This window comes from Drosophila guanche, unplaced genomic scaffold, assembly GCF_900245975.1.
Source record: "Drosophila guanche unplaced genomic scaffold, DGUA_6, whole genome shotgun sequence".
NCBI classification, from domain to species: domain Eukaryota; kingdom Metazoa; phylum Arthropoda; class Insecta; order Diptera; family Drosophilidae; genus Drosophila; species Drosophila guanche.
The window spans coordinates 8273994-8292014 of record NW_022995745.1 but is presented as its reverse complement, the minus strand read 5'-3'; the positions used below and the strand labels follow the sequence as shown (position 1 = coordinate 8292014).

Genomic DNA, 18021 nt, shown 5'->3' with positions numbered 1-18021 from the left:
AATCACATTATTCGAGCACGGCCACACCTTTATGCAAGGAAATGAACATCAGGTGTCTCTGCTGATCTACACCAAGCAGTTTACACCATGTAGCAAACTTTAAAAAAAATTATACAAATCCCGGTAACAAACCAAACTTCTTCTTTTTTCTTAACCATTATTTAAGCAAGAAAAATGTAGAAAAATTAAGTGTGTCTACTTTTTTGCCATGTTGGAGGTGATGATGGGTTAAAAGGCTTATCTAGTGAACTAGTTCCTGAACTCATTTAACCAGGCTCCGGCTTTCGGGAAACTGCATGATCCAGTTTGTTTTTTAATATATCTTATATAAGCTAGATAAATTGGTAAAGTCAGCTTGTAACATTAAATCGAATAAACAAATTGAGGAATATAGTTTTAATTTATATATCATCCGAATATTTCGAAAATTATAAGGTATATTTCGGTATATCTGTGTGGGCCACACGGTATATTTTATCGATAAATCCGCGGTCACACTTGTATTTTGGTTTTGTTGAAAATTTCTGTTTAAGTTTTTCCCCCACCCCCCCGTCAATTTGAGATATAATTTGTAAATTCCACTACACAGTCCAATCCAATCCATAACTGGCCAAAATTGTTGTGCACCCGACCGCAAGGGACGACGAGTGTAACCATAGAAACAGCCCAGACCCAAGCAGAGAGTGCGAGAGCAGAGCGGCGAGGGCTTGCGACCGGTGACGAAATAGAGTCGGCGGCAGCGATAGATAGCGTTTTCCACAAGCACACCCACTGACTACCGACTGTAACTGCTGGCATTCAGCAGCGAGCCTTCTCCACGAACAGGCGGACAATGTGAGACACTCTCCCCAAGTCGCAGTAACGGAAAGTCGTTGACCATCGATCGTGTACTTTCAGCCAGTAGCAGCAGCAGCAGCCATAGCCACATCCCAGAATCCGAAGCTAAAGCAGAATCATAACCATGTCCGTCGATCCCAACACACCTGTTCTGCGGAACTGCATCCGCCTGCCTTTGCCCGAGGACGAGCTGATCGAGGTGACGGCCAAGGCCAAGGACTATGCCATCATGCACGGTGCGGCGATGCGTTCCAAGAGCAACTTCAGCGAAGATTCCCTGAACGTGAGTAGCGAGCGACAGAGCGCGACGCAGCCAAATGCTAATTGTTTATGCCCTGCCCTGGCGGTACGTTGAACAGTTTGCTCCGTTTGTGCTGGTCCCCTCCTCGTTTCCGCGCAAAGAGTTCGAGAAGGCGGTGGCCTTGCAGCCGATCATCAACCGCCTGATGCACAATGTGGCCCACGATGAGGAGTTCATCACCACCACACTGGCGGAGACCATCAAGGTGGATGAGTTCACCGCCAATCTGTTCAACATCTATCGCAAAGTGCTGGCCCATGGCTTCACCCAGGTGAGACCCCGTCTTCTGCTTCGTTGCGTCCACCCACACCCACACACACACACACACATATACATTCCTCCATCCGCATTCACACACAGTCGAGCACACACACACACACACACACACAGCCACCCTTCAGTACACAACTCATCATAGCCATAGCCATAGGCATACACTGTAGACATTCCATCAGGAGCTAGAGCTAGTCCAGTGGCAGGGGCAGGCCAGTGGGTGGTTTCTCATTAATTTATTGCGGCCTCTCCACCGCCCATCGGTCGGTCAGTCGGTGTAATCTTATCGCCCATCCCATTCCATCCATAAATCGCCCCCAGCCATAGCCATAGCCATGTGCATAGTGGAAGCTTCAGATAATCTCGCGCGTAATTTATGCGCGCATCCTGGAGGAGCGGCCTCCTTATCGCCAGTCGGTCAGTAAGCTTGTAAATCTACAACAATCTGGGAATGCCAGAAAGGCGAAGCCCCAACAGAACCAAGTCCCATTTCCGATTTCCACGTCCCTTGCTGTTGCTCTCTCTCTCTCTCTCTCTCTCTCTCCTTCTCCGTCTTTATTTATTGAATAATTAATATGTATTCGCATTTTATTATTTAATACGAAATTAATTTCACATATGTTCTGCATTCTGCTTTTCTCGGCGTCTCAACTCAACCAAAACAAATCTAACCCGGCACATTGCACCGCCACAAACCAAAAACCACCAACCACCCAACACACACACACCACCAAACCCACCAAATCAAACCGAAATCTGTCCAAATTGATCAATCAAACTCAACCACAATTTGTTGCTCCATTATCCGTAAATCATTGCCTCGCTCTGCACTGCTCCAATCAACCAACCAACCAACCAACCAACCAACCAACGAATCAATCAAACAAACAAATCAAACAATCGCCACCCAAAGCGCACTTCATTGGGAATGCTGCGCAGCGACCTAATGCTTGAGTCCGGATGCCCGGAGCTCTCGCCCAAGGCGCTGCTATGGCGAGGAGAGGCTGGCGAGGATGGTGAAGCGACTGCTGCTGCTGCTGCTGCTGCTGGGACTGGAAGCGGAGGAGGCGTTGGCGTTGGCGTTTGCGGCGGCAAGGCCAAGTCCAGGGCCAGGGCAAAAACGATGGAGGAGGAGGAGGATGAGGCGACGGTCAAGCGGAATGTGCAGCTGAGTCGAGCAACGGTCTCTGGTGTAAGCACCGCTACCGTGGCATCCAAGGATCGCAAGGCGGCGGCCTACTGCTGCTGGAAGCAGGTCGAGATCAATACGATAGCTTCGGGCTTTGGCCATTTGGGACCAGCAAGTAAAACCGTACAAAGGTGCTGTCCCCCTTCACCAGCCACCCCACCCACAGAACACCACACAACACTGTCACTGTCACCCAACAAATCCGCAACCTTCACACATCCACAATCCATCATCATCAATCCACCATCCCAACCCATAGATCATAGATTACAGATCACACCAAAACACACATCTGATACCTGATACCTGATCATTGATCATTGATCACTGTTCCTTTATGAAAGCAAACCGTAGACAACCGTTATGTTAGTCCTTTCACTCACTGCGCTTCGTGTGTGTTTGCCTTTGTAGTGTCCTTCCTGTAGCCTAAACGGAGGGAAGCTGGAAGCTAAGCTAAAACTCCTTTTGTTCTCCATTCCGTTCGAATTTTAATTACTTATGCAAATGTATGCATGTATGCGTATCTTTAATTTCTTAATGTATTTTGCTAATTAATTTGATTGATTACTTTTCGGTTGAGTCCCCCCACCGCACCACCCTTTAGAGAATGCTGAGTCTGTCGCCTGCTCTGCTCTGCTGCATTCCGCCTTCCGCCTTACGCCTCCTCCTCCGACGATCGCCCGCATCCCCCGCTTAATCCTCTAATCAAAGCAGCCAACTAATCGACATTGCTTTAACCAGATCATCCAAGTTCTTTCCATCCCCCATAACGTCCATGTTATTTTGTGTGCCTTTCTGCAAGTGTCCGTAAGTAGCAGTGTGTCTCCCTCCCCGCATGACCAGAGAGGAGACACGTGTGGAATATATCTCGAGAAGTGTGTGCACCTCCCACTAGAGATATATTAAATAGACGAGCAGTGCGAGTAGATAGGAATAGGAATAGCTAGAATAGAAAAGAATGCCAGCTGACATTATTTGCTTAACGTTCATTTGGAACGCAAAGAGATAAGACGGGGAGAGAGCTTTGGTAAATGCGAGTAAATGGATAGTTCCAGAGCTACTGCTGTTGCTGTTGCTGTTGCTGTTGGCTTTAATTGGTTTGTAATTACAATACAAAATACAAAATGCAAAACAAAAATGTGGCCACTCATTGTGGATCAGCTGCTTTGCTGTTTGCTGGCTTATCGTTGTTGCCTTCTTCGCACACCAACACAGCGAAACAAATACGAAAAGTCGAATCAGTCATCGCGGCGGGGGGTGGCGCAGTGAGGGAGCAGAAACAGACATTGGTATAGAATAGAGTTAGATATGGGCAGCTGATTCAACACAAATCTGAAGGCTTCATATAACAACCCCTCGCATTCCATTCATCCATGCCAATCGCCAGAGTTTTGTCACTCTCCACTCTACTCTCCACACTTATAACTGTGTCTCATCTCTCGCTCTCCATCTCTCTATCGCTCTTTCTCTCTCTCTCTCTCTCTCTATAAATTATAGACTGGGAGGAGGGTGCGCAACAAAACACATTTTGATTGATTTATTGATCAAGCAATATAATTAGTTTGTTTTTTTTTCTCACTTTCGCTTTAAATATATTTTTTGTTAGATTTGGCTTAAGTTTAGTTAGCATTTAAGGGAATTTGTTGCTGTGAAATGTATATATATAATGTATAATGATCATAATTACAGGCTAATAGCATCGGCCTATTGCGTTCCGACTATTTGGGTCACGTGTACGAGGGCTGTGCCATAAAGCAGGTCGAAATCAACACGGTTGCCTCCAGTTTCGGTGGCATTGCCACACACTTGGTGCAGCTGCAGAAGTATTAAGCGCTCTTCTATCTATCACACTCACACTTACAAAAACACACACGCACCTACGCACCTGCAACAAACCCCTCTAACTCCCTCCCAAGCATTGCCACTCATGCGCACACACCAAAGCTCATCCGTAGAATCTCCATAGATCGAGGCTTATCACTCTCTCCTACTCTCTCTCGCTCTCTTTCTCTGATGCTGTTGTTCTATTGTTTTGTCTTGCATGCCGCGAAACGTCTTGCACCAAACACACACCTAACCACTCTTATGTGCAACGTCTGTCCTCATGGTACTCTCTCTTCATGCAACGTTCATGAATGGCTTGCTCAATAATCCATAACATCTTCCTCCCAGCTTACCTTTCTGGTGTTTCTGCGCAGCTTACATTCTACCATGTCTAAAACCCTACTCTATCCCATACCCATCCCTCAACCCCAGCCACAGCCCCAGCCACACCACCAAACCCATTTACACATTCACACCATTGATTATCACTTAATACAAATGTTATTTGTGGCATAAATCTAACTAACTTTGGCCCCTAAAAACCCTAAACCCTCCCCCCTTCTCACCTGTTGTTCTTGTTGTCTGTTGCTGTTGTTGTTGTTGTTGGTCGCTGGTCTGGCCACAGAATTATGCTAATCTCTCTTCTCTGTTCTCTCTGCTCCAATCTTCTGCTGCGATCCAAATCAGTTTTGTGCTGAGGGAACTTGGACATGCCGATAAGCTGCCAAATGTGAGTATTCCCCGTCTCCATATTGAGATCGCCTTAAGCTAATTCTGTTGCCACTAGATGCCCCATAACAACGCCCTGGCTGGACTCTGTGACGGAATGGTCAAGGCCTGGGACATCTATGCCAAGCCGCAGTCCGTGATCTTGTTCATCATCGAGGACGTGTCGTACAACATCTGCGACCAGCGCTTCCACGAGTTTTACATCCGTGAGAATTATCCACACATCAAGGTGCTGCGTCGCACCCTCACCGAAGTCCATCGCGAGGGTAAACTCGGCCTGAACAAGGAGCTCCTGCTGTACGCACGATTACCCTTCTGACTCTGGTCTCTTTCTAATTCATGTTTCTCTTTTTGTTTCTTTCCTCCAGAAGTGGTGGCCTTGAGGTGGCTGTGATCTACTTCCGTGCCGGCTACGAGCCTGGACACTATCACTCGCAGGACGAGTGGGATGCCCGCTACCTGATGGAGACGTCGCTGGCCATTAAGTGTCCGTCGATCCAGTACCATCTGGCGGGTACGAAGAAGGTGCAGCAGGCACTGGCCCAGCCGGCGGTGCTGGAGCGCTTCATCAACGATCCGGAGGAAATGAAGGCGGTGGGCAAAATCTTCACCGGCCTCTACTCGCTGGACGACAACGAGGCAGGCAATGCCACCTACGAGATGGCCCTGCGCACACCCGAAAAGTTTGTGCTCAAGCCGCAGCGCGAGGGCGGTGGCAATAATGTCTATGGTGTGGACATTCCAGACGCCCTCAAGGTGAGATCCAGCCCCATGATTCACGAAAATTCTTCTCTAATCGCTTGTGTACCTTGCAGCGTATGTCGCGCGTCGAGCGCTCGGCTTGGATACTTATGGACCTAATACATCCGCCCCTGACCAAGGGATATATGGTGCGTCCCGGTGCCGAGATGCCGCCCACCATTGTGGACATGGTCTCCGAGCTGGGAATCTTTGGGGTGGTCATTGGCGATGCCGATCAAATCATTCACAACTACCAGGCCGGTCACATGCTTCGCACCAAGCTGTCGACGGCCAATGAAGGCGGCGTGGCCGCTGGCCTGGGTGCTCTCGACAGTCCCTATCTGATTGACAGCGATGACGAGGACGAGAACTAGTTGCAGTCCCCGCCAGTCCACCAATCGAGCGGCATTCCACCAGTGGCCTCATGCGTGCAAAGAGAAGAGTTATTTTTGTAAAGCATATTGTACATTTTACCCCCCGCCCCCCCCCCTGTTCGGCCCTACCCCCAAATCGTTTTCGAGGAGTGTCCGTGTTGTCTCAGTTGCAATACAACGTAAATATATCAAATTTAATCTATGTGTTACGTGTTACGAATTGATTCAAATTGCATTTGGCTCAAGGCCCTGGCTGTCATCTACGATGCAGAGCAGAGTGGCATGTATCATGTATCATTTGTCATTTGTCATTTGGCAATTCTTAAGAGCTAAAGACTATCACCGGAACAGGGAGTAGGAGTGCGGAGGGCAAGGCATTAACTACCGCACTTTTTTGCGGTAAGTTTCATCCATTAGGCGATCCACGAGACTATCAATGGGATGAATGATCAGGGGAATGCTGGCCAGTCCTATCAGAGTGGGCACCGTCTTCAGAATGGCCCCTGGCGCCTTGCTCAGCATCAGTCTGCTGGCCCAAGTGATTCTGGAAGAGAATTGTCGATGAGCCTTGGGAGAGTACAGTACAGGTGCCTTGCCCACTTACCGATTGATGACCATGCCCGGAATTATCACAGAGGCCATCATCTGCCAGCTGAACACATCGCCGGCCAAAATACCGACATCGCGATTGGAGGCGCCAGTCATTTGCAGCCGCAACGACTTATCGAAGGTGTCTGTGCACACGTAGCCAATGGCCATGCCGTAGGAGGCGGCCACAATCGACTTGGGCACCAGGGGTCTGAAGGCCTCGCCGATCTCATTGCTGTAGCCTGAAAGAGTAGTGTGTCAGTGTGTCAGTCACCCACGGCCAACGGGTTTGTGGAATTTCCACTTTCATCGGCTTACCCATGTAACGGATGAAGGTATCGCGGTAGATGTCCACCTCCTTGGACTTCTCGTTAGCTATATTCGGGGGCGAGGATGCGCCTGCCATTGTGTATGCTTCACCCTGGGGTTTGTTAGCAGAGAATAAATTCTAAGGAATTAAGTAATAGGAATGATTATTTTAACGTAATATACTAAAATGTCAAATATACCGTACGAGCATCAAAAATATACCAAAATATACCTCTCATACCGTAATTATATATCGAAATACGTTCATGCTTAAACTTAGCCCACGTAACACCCCACCATTTTAAAACATTGAAACATTTAGAAAAATATGCTCTTTGTAAATTCTCCTTGTCAGTGGGCCCTCCTCTTTACTGAAAATAAATATAACCATGATATCTTTTACCTGAAATTACCCAAAATATGCTAAAATTTCAGTTTAATAAATTGCGTGTTTATTTCAAACCCACTGGTCGACAATGGGCTAACATTACCATCGATGTTTCTCTGTTCTCCCAGAACTCCCGAAAAGCAGTGAACTCAAAAAAATGCATACAAAATTGCAACCATACAAAAGTTCAAATATACAACTGCAAAAATATCGATATATTTGATATTCTTTTGCTTGAATATACTTGCTAAAATAAATAGTTCCTTATAAAGAAAACAGAAACCTTACATATGTTTATAACTCTGAGAACAAATTCTTTTGCGGAGGTATTTTCCGTTTGCTTTCGTGGTAATTGGGACCAAACCACAAATACAATATACCCTATTTATTTATTTAGATCCTGTGGATAGTTACCAAACATAAAATATTGATATTTTGGCAAAACTAATATCACAATATAAATATATTTTTATAGTGAAAAATATCGATACACTGATATTATGATATATTTTTGACAACCCTAAACCGACCCGAACCTAGCCGGAAAAGCCATTTGGGTGGGCTATATAGACATATATATATAAATTCAAATGTGAAACACTTGCCATTCAACACGGTTTTTACTGGCGCACACGGGCGATCCCAACTTCATATCCTTTCCAAAATTACCTGCACCCCAAGTGAAACGAAACGAAGCGAAGGCGACAGCTACAGGCCACGGCGCGAGGCCAACAACAACAAACACTTCTAATCGCACCGCATTGGCAAGAAAAAGTAGCGAAAACGAGAACGAAGAACGAACCGACGAAGAGACAACAAAGAGGAAGGAAAAACAGCAGTGGCAGACTCTTCGCCCTAAAATTAAAGGAACGGTGCAGAAACTAATATCGAGCAGAGGGCAGGGGCCAACAGAGGTAAGTCGAGGTGCCAATTGAATTTAAAGTCGAGTCAAGCCACAGCCAGGCGGAGGCATCACAAACCATCTGCAATCACATGCTATGTGGAGCGGAGAGTGCAAAAACTAAATTCCCCTTTCGCTTTCTTTCGCTTCCACTTCCATTTGCAGAGAGGCAGCTACAGCTAGCGATGGCACACCAGGCAGACACCGAGGCCTTGGCTGCCGAACTGGCCAAGGCTGTGGAGGTGATAATGCATCCGATGACGCAGCAGAACTCTCGCCTGGAGGCCTACATGGCATGCGAGCGATTTAAGGAGGAGTCCCCGCTCTGTGCGCAGGTGGGCCTGCTTCTGGCCGGCTCGCCCCAGTTCAATCAGCAGGTGCGTCACTTTGGTCTGCAACTGATCGAGTACACAATCAAATACAAATGGAACAGCATCACGCACGAGGAGAAGGTCTACATCAAGGACAATGCCATTAAGATGCTGAACATCGGTGTGGGCCCCGCCGAGGATCGATCGCTGTTGCCCCTGAAGAACGCCCTGTCCAAGATCATTGTCGAGATGATAAAGCGCGAGTGGCCGCAGCAGTGGTCCGACCTGCTGCCCGAGCTTAGCGCCGCCTGCACCAATGGCGAGGCCCAGACGGAACTGGTGCTGATGGTCTTTCTGCGTCTGGTCGAGGATGTGGCCCTGCTGCAGACCATCGAGTCGAATCAGCGCCGCAAAGACATGTATCAGGCGCTCAACAACAACATGAACGACATCTTTGAGTTCTTTTTGCGCCTCGTGGAGCAGCATGTGACGGCGTTTCGCGAAACCACGCGTCTGGGCAACTTCCTCAAGGCGAATGCCCACAGCCGTGTCGTCGAGATGGTGCTCCTTACATTGAGCGGCTTTGTGGAATGGGTCAGCATCCAGCACGTGATGTCCAACAACGGCAAACTCATGCATTTTCTTTGCATTCTACTCAACGACAAAGCATTCCAGAGCAATGCGGCCGAATGCCTCGCCCAAATCACCAATCGCAAGGGCCAGGCCAAGGAGCGTAAGCCCCTGATGCAGCTGTACAACGAGGAGCCGCTACGCTACATATTCTCATCCAGCCAGATACCGGCCGACACCAGCTCCTCGCTGGCCATCGAGCACCAGCACTTGTTCCTCAAGAAGCTGCTGGCGGTGCTCAATGGCATGAACCAGCAGCTGGTGGCGCTGTGGGGCAAGGACGATTCGACACAGCGGCCCGTGCACTTGGAGATAATGCTCGAGTGCCTGCTGCTGCTGGTGCAGCACCCATCGCTGAGCGTTGCCCATGGGGCCGCACAGATCTGGCAGCTTTTGCTGAAGCACGAGCTCTGCTCGAAGGACTTTGCCATGATCAACTACATTCCCAAACTGATTCACACGATTGCGCCGCGGATTGTGAAGCTGCCGTATCCACCGGCCAGCTCGCCCACAAGCCTCACAACGGAGTCGTACATCCGCATGGACTACGACAGCGAGGAGGAGTTCACGCTGTACTTCTTCCGCTGCCGCACCGACTTCCTGGAGATCTTTCGCCTGGCCACCCTCGTCCAGCCCCTGGTCACCTACGGATTCTGTGAGCAGTGGCTGCAGTCGCGCCTCCGCAATGCCGTTGCCGAGAGCGCTGGGATGTCGTGCAGCGTGCTGGATCCTGTCTACCTCGAGTGGGATGCCCTCGTAAGCGTGCTGGATGGTGTGCTGAGCCGCATTTTGCTCGTCTCGGAGCGTCCCTCGGTGCCGGCCGGTCTGCGTCTGCTGGAGGACTGCCTGAAGCTGGAGACCACAAATCCGTTGATCTACTCGATTCTGCTCTCCTGCATATCGGCCCTGTTCGTCTTTCTCAGCATGTCCTCGTGCCAGATAACCTCCAACAACTGTGTGGCCATGAACGGTGTCACCCTGCTGCCCCGCGTCCTCGACAAGATCTTTCGCGCCCTCGTCCTGAAGCCACCGAACGAGCTGGAAAAGGTGCAGGTCAAAGCGGCCAAGAACCTGCGCCGCCATGCCGCCTCTCTGCTGGTCAAGCTGGCCCACAAATACCCGCTGCTGCTGCTGCCCGTCTTCGACCAGATCAACAATCATGTGCAGGTTCTGCTGAAGGAGCCCAACCGGCACCAGCTGTGCCGCGTGATGCGCACCACCCTGCAGGAGGCCCTCATTCTCATCTCCAATCACTTTTGCGACTACGAACGCCAGACGGCGTTTATTGAGCACATTGTCCTGGAGAAGCGCTCCGAGTGGCTCTCCTTTGAGGATGCCTTCAAGTCGGCGCTGCATTTCATGCGCTTCGTCGGCCTGGACAAGCCGCCCGTGTTTGCCATTGACAGCGATCCGGCGGTTCCGAATCGGTCGCGCATCATCGACGCCCTCCATGTGGTCCTGGGCGTGGTCAAGCGATGTACATGGCCCGACGATCCGGATCGTGCGCAGCGCGGTGGCTTTGTGATCGCCTGCACCGAGGTGGGCAATCCCATTTGCCGTAACCCGGCCACGAAGCATGTGGTGCCGGTGCTCTCCCACGTCCTCAACCTGATGCGTGTCCTCAACGAGATGTTCACCCCCGAGGCATTGGCCGCCCTCTCCGAGGGCTATCGCAACATCCACGGCATGCTAGAGCACGAGAAGAAGCTGCTAATGGGCATCTGTGCGCTGCCAGCCGATCCCCTAGACACCACCATCAAGCGGGAGCCGACCGCCTTCGAGAAGATGCAAACATTCATGATGCTGGTCACGGAGGGATGCTACCATCTGATGGGCTCCGCGGGACCATCGCTGGGGCGCGATCTCTACCAATTGAATGGCATGGCGAGTGCGATCATCACGAATGTCTTTAGCTGCATGGACATCATTCCGGACTACCGCATGCGTCCCATCATCCGTGTGTTCTTCAAGCCCTTCGTCTACTCCTGCCCGCCCATCTTCTACGACGATGTGCTGGTGCCGCTGTTCGCTCATCTGACGCCGCTGATGTGCGAACGCCTCACCAGACGCTGGCTCTACATATCATCGCTGTACGAGAGCGGCCAGCTGACGGGCGAGGTCAACGATACCCAGGAAGTGCTCGAGGATCAGCTGAATCGCACACTGACGCGTGAGTATCTCGACGTTCTGAAGATAGCGCTGGTGGGTGGCCAGATTGGGTCCGACCATGCGGCCTCGGGCGGCGGCACCGCCAATGTTGTGGCCATGGAGAACGAGGAGCACTCGATGGACAGTGTCCCCCAGTCGCGGGCCTCACAGTCGGCCCTACTCTCGGACATCATCAGCGATTTGGGGGGCAAGTTGCTGCGCAACGACTTCATCGGCAACTACATCCTGATGACCCTACTGAAGGCGATCGCCTGGAACGACGGCATGGTGAACATGAAGGCCGTCAACATAGCGGCGCCAGTGATGCGCTTCCTGGCCGCCGAACATCTGATGGACGAGGACAAGGCGGTGTGCGCGTTCACGGCCGTGCTACAGGGCATGCAGGTGCATGGACAGCACGAGGCAAACCAGTCCGGCCTGATCACATTGGGTGTGCAATTCTACGAGCTGTTGCGCCCCAAATTCCCGATACTCAGCGAGGTGCTACAACACATTCCCAGCGTGAATGCGGCGGACATTCAGAAGTTCGATGAGAAAACCGCCGTGGCCCCCGTCAAGGGGAACAAGGTCGATCGCGCCAAAAAGGATATATTCAAGAAGCTGACCGCCCAGCTGGTGGGGCGCAGTGTGAACCAATTATTCCGCCATGAGGTGCAGATTGCCAATCTGCCACCAATGCAGCCGCACAAACTCAAGTCCACGGGCACGGGCACGGGCACCACGAGCCACAACATCATGGATAGCAATCAAAACGCCAATCTGACCAAGCTCTTTGGTTCGGACAAGTGACAGGGGCCGCCGAGGAGGAGGAGACGAAGGCCCCGCGGCGGAGGAGCAGCAGCCAAGCCAGCAGCGGTCACCAAGCGAACCAACACCACCACCACCACAAACGCCTCAGCCGTGGCGGGTCCAGTTCTGGTTGAAGTTCCAGTTCCAGTTCCAGTCCCAGTTGCTGACTCGGGAACGGGCACGGACACTGGCACGGGCACGACGGGCATTGCCACGGTCACCTCGGCTGCCAAACTAGCGACGACTGAACTTAAAGTAATAGTTAACTAGCTAAGAAGATGGAGCCGCTGTTGCTCTCCGTCCCCGGAGAGGATGAAGCGCGCGTGAAACAGATGGCGGCGCATTCCCAGAGACCCAGAGCCATAGCCCAGCCCAGTCCCAGGTCAGTCTTAAAACAAGCAAAGAATGAAGAAATTTTAACTCTAAATTATTTATTATATTAATTATCCAGTAAAATTAGTTTAGTTAGGTCCTCCTCCCTCGCCCATGCGCCACGCCCAAGCCATCGCTCCTAAATCTTATTATTATTTTATATCCATGCAGTGAAGAAGGGACTTGTCCACTGCCTTGTTATTTATTATTCGGAATTTGTTAAATTTGCCTACTGCACAAAGAGAAGAGAGAGAGAGAGAGAGAGAGAGGGAGTCGAGTGGGATCGATAATACCAACCATAAAGCCAATACTCGATAAAACGCTTACGTACAGAAGAGGCATGAGACATGAGACAGCCATTAAGCCGGGCTTTTAATCCGCCTGTGCCTCACACACAAACACCCACACTAATACACATGAACACTTTTTATATATAGGCAAAAGATAATGAAAAATGATGAATTGTGCTTTCCCATGTGCTCCCTCCCCTTCCCCCCTAACACAGCCCACAGGTTCCACTTTGTATAATAGAGTTATCTAAATTTCAATAAGTGCATCGTACATACATTGTGGTTTATATATATATATATATATATATATATTGTACTACTTATGAAAGGAATACTTATGAAATTACGCTTAGGCTTAGTTGATAGGCAACGATTAAGAATTATTATTATATAATATAATATATCAAAATGTATATGAACAGAAAGAAACCCACACACCACACACACAACCCCACACACAGCACAGTTGAGTGTAGCTTATATATTATTCGCAGGAATTTTATATATATTATATTTGAAACTAAATGAAGTGCGAAGACCGCATTCCCATCCCCAAAACCATCATCCACATCCCCGAAGAAGAAAACCAAATCGAAATGAGGTAATAAATTTGAAATAAATTTACAAATTCGAAAGGAGAACCACAAACTTTATTCAGGGGATAACACCCAACCCATTCCTGAAACTGGGTCAGATCAGATTGCCAAGGCTAAGGCGTTACATTACTCCCATCTCACTTATGAAGTATTCAGTCTGTAACGAGATGCGAGACAAAGCTTTAATGGAAGAAAGGAGCAGCAGAAATATTTTAAAAATCGAACTTAATATGTCGAAGGGTATCCCCTTCCTCGTTTTGTTTTTCTCCCGATAGATCTCGGTCCTTTTGTCTTTCTTCGTGAGATTTTATTCGGAGCCTTTAAGGACATTCAAAGTCCGCATGTTTATATGGTTTGCATTATATAATCGAATCTCTTGCATTACTTAAGCATTACACATAATACAGATCAAGCTACAAAAAATACATTTTCTGATAATAATTTAAAAACAATTTCTCGCTGGCTCTCCCTCACACGCTCTTTATGAGCCCGCATGCCGATTGTCGCAGAGATTGCTCCAGTCGGGGACGTGCTCGTTCTTCAGGTACGTCTCCTTGGACAGGGATCGTGTTTGGATGAGATCTGTGGCGCCGCACAGGGCGCCACCCAGCCAGGCGGTGAAGTTCTGCTTGCCAATGGAATTGAAGAACTTGAACTGCAGCTCACCGTGGAAGCGCTCGGCGTAGTACGGATCGTTGGTAAGGAGGTGCTGCAGCTCCTGCTGGAGTCGTGGCAGCAAGCCCTGGACCATGGAGCCGCCGCCGATGAGGAAAACGCTTTCGACCAGGGGCTTCCGCACGTCCAGGGTGCAGTTCAGAATGGAGCGCAGTATGAGATGCGGCAGGCTGTCGCGCTCGTTGTTCGGCTCGAACATTATCTCGTAGACGGTCTCCCGAAGGAGGCCGGGCACCTCGACCATCGTATCATTATCACAGATGATGTAGTCCACGCTGGGCGGAGGCTTTGGCTGATTTTCGTCGCCCCTGGAGCGAGAATGTGCCCGATCCATGGTGGTCACAAAGCATGTTCGCACTTTGATGTCCTCCAGAACGCTCTCTGTGAGCAGAGACTCCTTGACGCCCGTCTCCAACAGCTGCCGTTTGATTTCCGCATGTATGGCGCTGCCTCCATAGCTTTGGTCCTTGAAGGCAGACATGATTTGGACTCCACTAAAGACGGGCATGATGCTCGTCTCGCTGTAGCCGATGTCCACGACCACGGCTGTGGCCACTGCCAGCGTGGACAGCGCTATCAGATGAGCCGGCACAAACAGCACCGACGAGACATCGAAGTGGACAAAGAGTGCCCGCGCCAAGGTCTCCCTGATCACTGTCCGACCAAAGATGTTCTCCACCACCACAAACTTTCGCTCCTTGGGACTGACCAACAGGTGCCTGGAAAGCAACAAATGGTCAGCTCAGCCTCTGCCTCAATGCAAAATTTCGATATGTTTTACTTGAAGAATATCGTCTGCAAAAAGTCAATAATTTGGTCGTACAGCTCATCCTTCTGTTCATAGTCAAACAGCCGCTTCGTGTTCCCTGTCGTTGTCAGCACAACCTCCGTGGGCATGATTTTCCGTGGATACGCCTCCCCAGCAAAGCCCAGCCTTCAAAAACAGACGAGACACCCCAATGATGATATCATCCACAACAGTTTCTCCATCATATTGAGTGTTACTCACTTTGTATACGCATTCCCAATGTCCAAGACGATTGGTGGCTTCTCCTGCATGACACTCTCGTAGATGGGCATCCTGAGAAGCTTATTATTTCGATTTTAAGGCTATTTGAATTTAAATTGGGATTGGGTTTTGTTACACAGTGTGACCGCGGATGTGCCGATAAAATATACCGCCCGAGCCTCTTAAATATACCGAAATATACCGTAAAACACCTCGGAAAAGAGTGAAATTCCTCCAGCAAACATCTGATTTGGCAATTACCATTTACCAACACCAAACAATATCAACATTTTGGTTAGCAAAAAAACAAAGTTTCGTTTTTTTGAGAAACATAAACAATTAAACGCAATGAGCAACTACATACAATTTGAAAGTGGGAGCGACAAGGAGAGGGCTCGCCAGCAGATAAGGGAAGCCCGCGCCGAGATGCTGGAACAGGCCAAGGAGAGAGCCGGCCTTATCAAGAAAAAGGAGCTTCAAAGGGAATTGCGGGGTGAGAGCGATTGGATGCTTCCAGCCGTGGCCAAGAAACTGGAGAAGCCCCCAAGTGGCTCATCGAAAAAGGCCAAGAAAAAGAAGAAGGTGAAGCAAAAATCAAAGTCCTCGAAATTAAAGAAATCATCAAGGAAGAAGAGCAGAAAGGCTCAGAGCAGCAGTGACAGCGATAGCGACAGTGACAGTGATAGCTCTAGTTCCTCCTCGTCGTCGTCGTCTTCGTCCTCATCCAGTGAAGATGAGAAGCAACGCAGGACACGCAAGAAGACGAAGAAGTCCAAAAGGAGCCACAAAAAAGGGAACCACAGCGAAGACGAGTGGGTGGAACGCGCTCCAGTTGTGTCTAAGGATAAGGATAAGGCCAAGGACAAAGCTGAGGATGCACCAGTGGTGCGCGACACTTGGATGACCAGTGACGACCTCCTGCTGAAAACCTTCTCCAGAACACGCAAGGAGCCAACCAAACCTAACGACAAGCTGCAGCAGATCGATGCCTACGATCCGGCCAAGAGCGGACGCGAGCTGAATCCCTACTGGAAGAGCAATGGCACAGGCCTGCCCGGCTTCCAGAGGCCACAGGACGACGATGATCGCGAGACAGAGCCGCATTCTTACAGCTCCACTCAGCAGAGCACCTCGACAAGAGGCTGGCAGAAGCCTTCAGCCAAGACGCACTCCTATAGCCCCTCTGCGCCGAGAAGGAGTAAATCTGCGTCAGAAAGTGAATCATCTGATGAAGATACGGCGGACAAGGCTGCCCACCAATCTGCCCAGCCTGCCTGCCTAACGGATGAGCAAATCAATGAATTGGCCGGCAAAGCCATCAAAGCAGAAATCATGGGGAATGCGGAGCGGGCAGCTGAGCTCAACCAACAGTTGGCCGAAGCACGCAAGGTGCGCGCCGATTTCCTGGCCACTGGGAACATGCCCGCGAAGACAGCTGCCAAGCCAAAGAGATCCCAGGAACATGTGCTGCTCACCAAAACCGATCAATGCGGCAATGTGCGTCCCCTGGTGCAGGCCGCGACAGGCACGACGGACCCCAACTCGCTGTACGGCGCCCGCAGGGGTCAGAAGCGCAGCAACAAGAAGGTCGACACCCATGTCGATGGCCAACGGGTGAGATACTTTGCAGACGACGATCGCTACGACATCAAGCAGATGGTAAGATTCAAAGTGTACACTGGCAACCAAGCGGGAGAATCCTCTCTACTCCTGTTCCGCTTTCTGTTTCAGTTTGAGCGCGAGAAGCATGCCACGGCCGCTGAATCGAACCTGCAGTACGCGGACATTGTGTCCAAGCACAAGAACCCCAACGATGATCTGGAGGACATATTTGCGGACAAGGTTCGAAAGAATATCAGCGAGGCAGATGCTGAGAAGCGGGAGCTGCAGGGTGCCATTCGGGAGGCGAATAGGCTGGAGACCAGCCTCGCTAATTGCGAACGCTGCTTTGACTCGCCCAAGCTGGAGAAGCAGCTGATGGTGTCGATGGGCAAGATGATCTACCTCAGCCTGCCCTGGCATGTGGGCCTGCAGAATGGCCACTGTATTCTGACCACTCTGCAGCACGTGTCCTGCACCACGCAGCTGGACGAGGATGGCTGGGAGGAGCTGAACGATTTCCGAAAGGCTCTTACCCGCATGTTTTCTGCCCAGCGCAAGGATGTGATATTCTATGAGATTGCCAACAAGCTGCATAGGCGACCGCATGTCAGTGTCCATTGCATACCCATACCCGACAGCCAGGGCGAGATGGCGCCCTTCTACTTCAAGAAGGCCATCGAGGAGTCCGAGCAGGAGTGGTGCATCAACAAGCAGCTCGTTTCGCTGCGCCACAAATCGCTGAGGGCCGTTATACCCAAAGGCCTCCCATACGTCTGGGTGCACTTTGGCATGGACTCGGGCTTTGCCCATGTCATCGAAGATGAGGATCGTTTCCCAGCCAATTTTGCACAGGTTAGCTGGCTACCCTTGGCTCTCATGTACCAAGTACTCGACTGACTATCCATATTTTATTTGCAGGAAATTATTGGCGGAATGCTGGAGCTGAATCCAAGTGCTTGGCGAAAGCCGCGAAAGGAGCAACAGTCCATTGTAAAAGTCAAGTCGTTTGCCGAAAACTGGAAAAAATTCGATTGTACCGAAGAGGCTTGAGCTAGCAGGCAAACATTTAGCTTAGCGCTCCTTTCATGAATAAATTAAAATGTTTAAATGAATTGACAGAATCG

At 50.1% G+C, this 18021-nt stretch overlaps 5 protein-coding genes across 10 annotated transcripts; 3 read left to right on the top strand and 2 right to left on the bottom strand.

The window, feature by feature from the left end:
- The first annotated feature begins 505 nt into the window (after positions 1 to 505).
- LOC117580843 (glutathione synthetase) lies at positions 506 to 6331 on the top strand. 6 transcript variants are annotated; one of them, XM_034267586.1, is made up of 8 exons: positions 511 to 834; positions 898 to 1120; positions 1197 to 1409; positions 2325 to 2731; positions 5112 to 5154; positions 5212 to 5450; positions 5525 to 5909; positions 5969 to 6331. In XM_034267586.1, the coding sequence occupies exons 2-8, from the start codon at positions 962 to 964 to the stop codon at positions 6266 to 6268; spliced, it is 1746 nt and encodes a 581-aa protein (XP_034123477.1). In that variant the 5' UTR covers positions 511 to 834; positions 898 to 961; the 3' UTR covers positions 6269 to 6331. The 6 variants fall into 6 exon arrangements, 5 of the variants coding, with proteins under 5 accessions (XP_034123477.1, XP_034123476.1, XP_034123475.1 ...); XM_034267585.1 differs by having other exon boundaries at positions 513 to 834; positions 902 to 1120; positions 5522 to 5909; XM_034267584.1 differs by having other exon boundaries at positions 513 to 834; positions 5522 to 5909.
- A 143-nt stretch (positions 6332 to 6474) lies between these two features.
- Positions 6475 to 7324, bottom strand: LOC117580844 (mitochondrial fission process protein 1). Its single transcript, XM_034267589.1, has 3 exons — positions 7175 to 7324; positions 6873 to 7098; positions 6475 to 6812 (listed from the first exon to the last, which is right to left on the bottom strand). The coding sequence occupies exons 1-3, from the start codon at positions 7260 to 7262 to the stop codon at positions 6650 to 6652; spliced, it is 477 nt and encodes a 158-aa protein (XP_034123480.1). The 5' UTR covers positions 7263 to 7324; the 3' UTR covers positions 6475 to 6649.
- A 745-nt stretch (positions 7325 to 8069) lies between these two features.
- LOC117581659 (exportin-5) lies at positions 8070 to 13650 on the top strand. The gene is made up of 2 exons (XM_034269040.1): positions 8070 to 8467; positions 8620 to 13650. The coding sequence occupies exon 2, from the start codon at positions 8640 to 8642 to the stop codon at positions 12351 to 12353; it is 3714 nt and encodes a 1237-aa protein (XP_034124931.1). The 5' UTR covers positions 8070 to 8467; positions 8620 to 8639; the 3' UTR covers positions 12354 to 13650.
- A 301-nt stretch (positions 13651 to 13951) lies between these two features.
- LOC117581662 (actin-related protein 10) lies at positions 13952 to 15442 on the bottom strand. The gene is made up of 3 exons (XM_034269042.1): positions 15296 to 15442; positions 15068 to 15220; positions 13952 to 15005 (listed from the first exon to the last, which is right to left on the bottom strand). Exons 1-3 carry the CDS (start codon positions 15364 to 15366, stop codon positions 14093 to 14095), a joined length of 1137 nt encoding a protein of 378 aa, XP_034124933.1. The 5' UTR covers positions 15367 to 15442; the 3' UTR covers positions 13952 to 14092.
- A 110-nt stretch (positions 15443 to 15552) lies between these two features.
- LOC117581661 (CWF19-like protein 2 homolog) lies at positions 15553 to 17989 on the top strand. The gene is made up of 3 exons (XM_034269041.1): positions 15553 to 16954; positions 17027 to 17749; positions 17816 to 17989. Exons 1-3 carry the CDS (start codon positions 15644 to 15646, stop codon positions 17945 to 17947), a joined length of 2166 nt encoding a protein of 721 aa, XP_034124932.1. The 5' UTR covers positions 15553 to 15643; the 3' UTR covers positions 17948 to 17989.
- Positions 17990 to 18021: the final 32 nt, after the last annotated feature.

What these genes read in the sequence shown, in the direction of transcription:
- LOC117580843 (XM_034267585.1), top strand. Translation starts at nt 962, where the DNA reads ATGTCCGTCGATCCCAACACACCTGTTCTGCGGAACTGCATCCGCCTG. An exon ending in TGGCCCATGGCTTCACCCAG is followed by an intron (nt 1,410 to 2,324) that starts GTGAGACCCCGT and finishes CGCCACCCAAAG; the next exon opens with CGCACTTCATTGGGAATGCT. An exon ending in ACATTCCAGACGCCCTCAAG is followed by an intron (nt 5,910 to 5,968) that starts GTGAGATCCAGC and finishes TGTACCTTGCAG; the next exon opens with CGTATGTCGCGCGTCGAGCG.
- LOC117580844 (XM_034267589.1), bottom strand. Translation starts at nt 7,262, where the DNA reads ATGGCAGGCGCATCCTCGCCCCCGAATATAGCTAACGAGAAGTCCAAG. An exon ending in TACCTTCATCCGTTACATGG is followed by an intron (nt 7,099 to 7,174) that starts GTAAGCCGATGA and finishes CTACTCTTTCAG; the next exon opens with GCTACAGCAATGAGATCGGC. An exon ending in CCGGGCATGGTCATCAATCG is followed by an intron (nt 6,813 to 6,872) that starts GTAAGTGGGCAA and finishes ATTCTCTTCCAG; the next exon opens with AATCACTTGGGCCAGCAGAC.
- LOC117581659 (XM_034269040.1), top strand. Translation starts at nt 8,640, where the DNA reads ATGGCACACCAGGCAGACACCGAGGCCTTGGCTGCCGAACTGGCCAAG.
- LOC117581662 (XM_034269042.1), bottom strand. Translation starts at nt 15,366, where the DNA reads ATGCCCATCTACGAGAGTGTCATGCAGGAGAAGCCACCAATCGTCTTG. An exon ending in ATTGGGAATGCGTATACAAA is followed by an intron (nt 15,221 to 15,295) that starts GTGAGTAACACT and finishes CTGTTTTTGAAG; the next exon opens with GCTGGGCTTTGCTGGGGAGG. An exon ending in TTGCAGACGATATTCTTCAA is followed by an intron (nt 15,006 to 15,067) that starts GTAAAACATATC and finishes GTTGCTTTCCAG; the next exon opens with GCACCTGTTGGTCAGTCCCA.
- LOC117581661 (XM_034269041.1), top strand. Translation starts at nt 15,644, where the DNA reads ATGAGCAACTACATACAATTTGAAAGTGGGAGCGACAAGGAGAGGGCT. An exon ending in GCTACGACATCAAGCAGATG is followed by an intron (nt 16,955 to 17,026) that starts GTAAGATTCAAA and finishes TTTCTGTTTCAG; the next exon opens with TTTGAGCGCGAGAAGCATGC. An exon ending in TCCCAGCCAATTTTGCACAG is followed by an intron (nt 17,750 to 17,815) that starts GTTAGCTGGCTA and finishes TTTTATTTGCAG; the next exon opens with GAAATTATTGGCGGAATGCT.